Raw genomic sequence first — 5000 nt, forward strand, 5'->3', positions numbered from 1 at the left:
CCTGCCACCTCCCAAATGAGTCTCTGTTTCTGTGACATATACTGTCAGTGATCTACTATTGATAAAATGTTTGAATTCTTCCCCATTACTATTACGTTGGTTGTCTCCAAAGTGTGGATGCCTTGCATTGAAGTCGCCCATACATAAAGTGCTTTGGTTGTGAAATATAGGGAGAGAACTAACCAGAAATTTGGAGTATCTGGCATATACATTATACAGTAAAAAAAATAGCCTGTGGCAGTCTGAATTTTTAAATGATGAAATTGAACACCAGTGTTCTCGGATTTTTTAACTAATTATGTGGCAGTGTTACCTTCACATATGTCAACAATCCAGTCATGGCTGTATTTACATATGAATAATATCCCTGAATTGCAGGTGCTATTTTCATCTTAGCAGCAGCAGCAAAAGGTTCTTGCACGCAAATAACATCAGTATTATATTTACGGATATAAAACTCTAGGTCATTCAGTCTAGGCTTTATACTACGCATATTCCATGATATAAATTTGATTGTGCGTTTATCCATATGTGAATAGTGCTCTATTAGGCAATCTGTACCTCATGCTGTTATATTCTCTAATATTACGAATTATAGATTCACATAAGAAACATATAGCTTTATGATTATGGATTTCATTACAGATCGTAGTCTTAAACTTAAAAGTACTTTTAACCATTTCAAACATTTGGTCTTACTTTTGTTACTTGTGAAGTGTAGGTTTTTCTATCGTATATTTATCTGTTTATTGTATATTATGTATTTAGAGGAGAATTTCATTAGACGTTTATGTTGAACAATCTATGTGACTTTTGAGGGGTAGAATAGAAGATAATTTGTCACAGTATAGCAAGCTGTCCATACCTTTGTTTTGGCAGTCGACGGTGAACGATATATTGCTAGATGTCGTCCAACTTAAGGTAAAAGAATTCGACCTGAGCGGGCAGTCCGTGACGCGTATGACCTTCCGCTCCGTACCCTGCGCCAGCACCAAAGACAGGAAGCCCGTGAGATTCTCATTGGACTGATTCCCAGTGGAGGTATTCCCAACAGCGGCTTCCTGTTCGACAGCAAGCAATACGTCCGTCCAAGAGTTCCTGTGGAAAAGTGGCGGATCGAGGGCGCTCTGGTTCTGCTTGCCATCCTTGCCTGTCGTCACTATGAACTCCTCCTCTATTCCGTCGAATGTCACGCTGTCCTTCAGATTCACTACACACACGGAGCCGCTGTCGGCGACATTCAGTTCGGCTGTCCAGTGCTCGTCCTCCGGCAGGAGACTCAGGAGGATTTGGCCGCGCGCTTCCTTGGGGTGAGGCTCTGCGCCCTCGAGCATCGGGAAAGGGAACAAGTCGCAATCTGGAACGAATTACCAACGTTTAGTTTTTATCGTAACTGCCATCACCATTAACTTATTTCCATCATAAGCATCACATCCACCATTTGCATTAGCATTAGTGTCGTTACTGTCATTAGTATGGTCATTATTATCATTATTACTGCAGTAGCATTAGGATGATGTAACTATAAACATTATAATTACCAATCATTATCACTTAGAAATATTAATTGTTATATTCGTCATTATGATGATGGTAACACTAATAACAGGTTATTATGTTAGTAAAAGTGTAAAATTGTCTTTATAATTGACAAAAAGTAATTCATTGCTTCTTACTAAAACGAGCATACTTCATGATAATGTTAATTAAATCATATTCTTCTCCGTTTGACTCCATGTCGTTCAATCTTTTATTGGCCACAGATAAAACATTTATGACTTAATATCTATTGCTTTCATTCAGCACACCGTGAATTTGAATTTGACCAAGCATGCCTGTGATTACCAATTAGCACCAGGTATGACATGTGACTGATATCTATTGAAGTTGTATTTTCTATTTCAGATAAATATTTATCATAAAATTGCTACAATACAAAGACTGCTGCTTCTGTTCTCTAGATTTCTTCACTAAGTAATTAAACCACCATGATTATTTAGTCTTGTATTGCAAGCTGTATTTTTTTTCCTATTTATTGAATTTAAATGTTCAATCCTACTTTTCTTCTTCCCCCGTCCCTCCTTCTTTCTTATTTTTTTTTTCCTTCTCCTTATTTGTTTCTTATATTTTTCATCTTCTTTACCACCTCCTTATTTTTCTTCTACTTGTTCTTCTTCTCTTCCCTTTTCAACGACTATTTCTACATCCAGGGGGAAATAACATGCAACATCTTCATTTACGAAATAAAGGTAATCAAACCGCCAGACCTACAACGAAATATACTTTTCTCACTTACGTTCTGCCCGAGTGTACCCGCACGTGATTCCAGTCAGGATCGATACCATAAGACTCAGTCCAGCCATGAGGGAAAACTTTCTCTTCTTTCCTCTCTTCTTTTTTCTTTTTTTTTTTTCTTTTTTCTTCTTTCTCTTTCTCTCTCTCACTCACTCTCTCTCTCTCTCTCTCTCTCTCTCTCTCTCTCTCTCTCTCTCTCTCTCTCTCTCTCTCTCTCTCTCTCTCTCTCTCTCTCTCTCTCTCGCTCACTTTCTCTCTCTCTCTCTCTCTCTCTCTCTCTCTCTCTCTCTCTCTCTCACTTTCTCTATCTCTCTCTCTCTCTCTTCTCTCTCTCTCGCTCACTTCTCTCTCTCTCTCTCTCTATTCTCTCTCTCTCTCTCTCTCTCTCTCTCTCTCTCTCTCTCTCTCTCTCTCTCTCTCTCTCTCTCTCTCTCTCTCTCTCTCTCTCTCTCTATCTCTCTCTCTCGCTCGCTCGCTCGCTCGCTCACTTTCTCGCTCACTTTCTCTCTCTCTCTCTCTCTCTCTCTCTCTCTCTCTCTCTCTCTCTCTCTCTCTCTCTCTCTCTCTCTCTCTCTCTCTCTCTCTCTCTCTGTTGCGTCGATTTTGTTGTGTTTTTTAAATATATTTGATATATTTGTTTTCTCACTTTTGCTTTACTCTCACAGAACGACAAACGACACGCATTCGCTCCACTGGCAGATGAGAACTAACGAATCGATTTTCTTTATCTTCTCTTCCCGGATGCCACACTTTTTTTTTATTAACGTTTTTATTTGATATCGTGTTAATTAATTTGATACGATAATTAGAGGTCATTCATTTTTCCATCATTATCATGAGCGGTTAATCTGTACGTTGGAAGGGATGGGGGGGGGGGGTAATCTCTAGCCTACGCTTTTTAAAACGCAAGGAAAATATCGAACCAGATAGAATTGGAGATCCTGTGGCAGAGTTCTTCATTATCTATCTTTGCCTTCTGTGTGCTAGAGAGGGGTAGGAGGGGGGGGGGGGGTTATGGGAAAAGAGTACTATTTGTACGCTTGTGAAATTGATGGAAAAATGGATGACTCCTTATCTCTCTCTCTCTCTCTCTCTCTCTCTCTCTCTCTCTCTCTCTCTCTCTCTCTCTCTCTCTCTCTCTCTCTCTCTCTCTCCCTCCCTCCCCACTTCCTCTTCCTCTCCTTCCCTCCCTCCCCCCCCCCTCTCTCTCTCTCTCTCTCTCTCGCTCTCTCTCTCTCTCTCTCTCTCTCTCTCTCTCTCTCTCTCTCTCTCTCTCTCTCTCTCTCTCTCTCTCTCTCTCTCTCTCTCTCTCTCTGTCTTTCGCTGTCCCTCCCTTCCTCTCCCTCCCTCCCTCCCCTTTCCCCCCTCCCCCTCTCTCTCTCGCTCTATCTATCTGTCTGTCTGTCTCTCTATCTCCACCTATCTCTCCTAACCTGCAAGCTTCCTTTTCTGTCCTTCACACGTATGCTGACCACACCATTGAATTATTCACTATTTCGCTCAAATATTGATCTTGTGTATCACATTTGCCGACGCAACGCGATGCGCATACATCACGGCGGCCCACAGTGCCCCCCTCCCCCCCCCCCCGCAGTGCCCTTAGTGCCTCCTGTGCCATCGCTCAGGGCCCTCGCATCTCTCTCGGGTCCGAAGGAAGGCAGTTGTAGTAGGCTTGTGGGAGGATCTCTTATTTAGAGTGTTGGGAGCTGCCGTGACATTGTTGTTTTGGCTCGTTTCCTATTATAAGATCAAGAAACAGATCAAGATCTAGAAACTTTCTCTCTTGCTCCCGATCCCCCATCTCTTTATCTATACATCTATCTATCTATCTCTCCTTCCCTCCATTCTTCCCTTCCTACCTTTTCCATTCCTTCTGCCATTTTTTCTCGTCTCCTCCTCCCATCCCATCCTCCGACCTAGTTTCGCGAAGATGCTCCCCGAACCTTCTCCTCCCACCCGGTCTCTGAATGGAGCATCCAGGAGAGGTGAGGGAGAGCTAAAGGGGAGAGGGAGAAAGAGGAGGCAGGGAGGGAGGGAGGCAGGGAGGGAATCCTCGTCTCAGAAGAAGGAAAATTCGGAAGGCGACTGGCTCAGACGCGGGCGGGAGAGGCCGCGGAAGGGCGGCGGTGCCGATGCGCATGTTTTCGTAGGCTGATCCCCTCGTGTAGTCCTTTATCCTTCTTTCTTTCTCTGCGATCGGTTATACTTTCTTCCATTCACAAGGGATGCTCTGTGCGCCAGGGGAAAGAAATGCGTGTTAAATAACTTCGGATTCTGATTGGGTATCGAGGCCGGAGCCCACTTTTTTACGCTCCGAAATGTTAAAGGTCATCCTGCGGCATCTCGGCTCGAGCATGGGACGCCCGTCGCCGCTTTCGAGGAATCAGCTGAGCACGATGTTGACTCCGGGCTTTCGTAACGTGAGTGTTTTATCTATAAAGGAAATTTTCAGATAAAGGGGAAAGTTTACCGCCTCTAATTTCTTTCTCTCATAAACAAAATGTTACTTCACTTTACGTATTAATTTCTTGAAAAAGTGATATAGCGTTGCTTGATCGGAAATGTAGAAAGTATTTTTCTAAGTACGTACATGGACAGTCGATTATGCAATGATGTTGCTCGATGCATAGGTTCTAGAGTGATATAATGAGTAATTAAATGAACACAAACACAAATTGAATATATATTAAATCGAATAGACAAAC

General features: G+C 42.7%; 1 protein-coding gene across 2 annotated transcripts in view; it reads right to left on the minus strand.

Moving 5' to 3' along the window:
- LOC125031205 overlaps positions 1–2458 on the minus strand; it is a 7761-nt gene extending 5303 nt beyond the window's left edge. Inside the window, exons 1-2 of one of the 2 annotated variants that reach the window (XM_047621819.1) lie at positions 2297–2458; positions 866–1357 (exon numbers count right to left, since the gene is read on the minus strand). In XM_047621819.1, coding sequence (XP_047477775.1) covers positions 866–1357; positions 2297–2363 — 559 coding nt within the window. In that variant the 5' untranslated portion in view covers positions 2364–2458. Of the gene's footprint in view, positions 1–865; positions 1358–2292 lie in introns of both variants that reach the window. The other variant, XM_047621820.1, reaches the window with a different exon arrangement.
- Between the last annotated feature and the right edge of the window lie 2542 nt (positions 2459–5000).

Source organism: Penaeus chinensis, chromosome 12, assembly GCF_019202785.1.
Source record: "Penaeus chinensis breed Huanghai No. 1 chromosome 12, ASM1920278v2, whole genome shotgun sequence".
Lineage (NCBI taxonomy): Eukaryota > Metazoa > Arthropoda > Malacostraca > Decapoda > Penaeidae > Penaeus > Penaeus chinensis.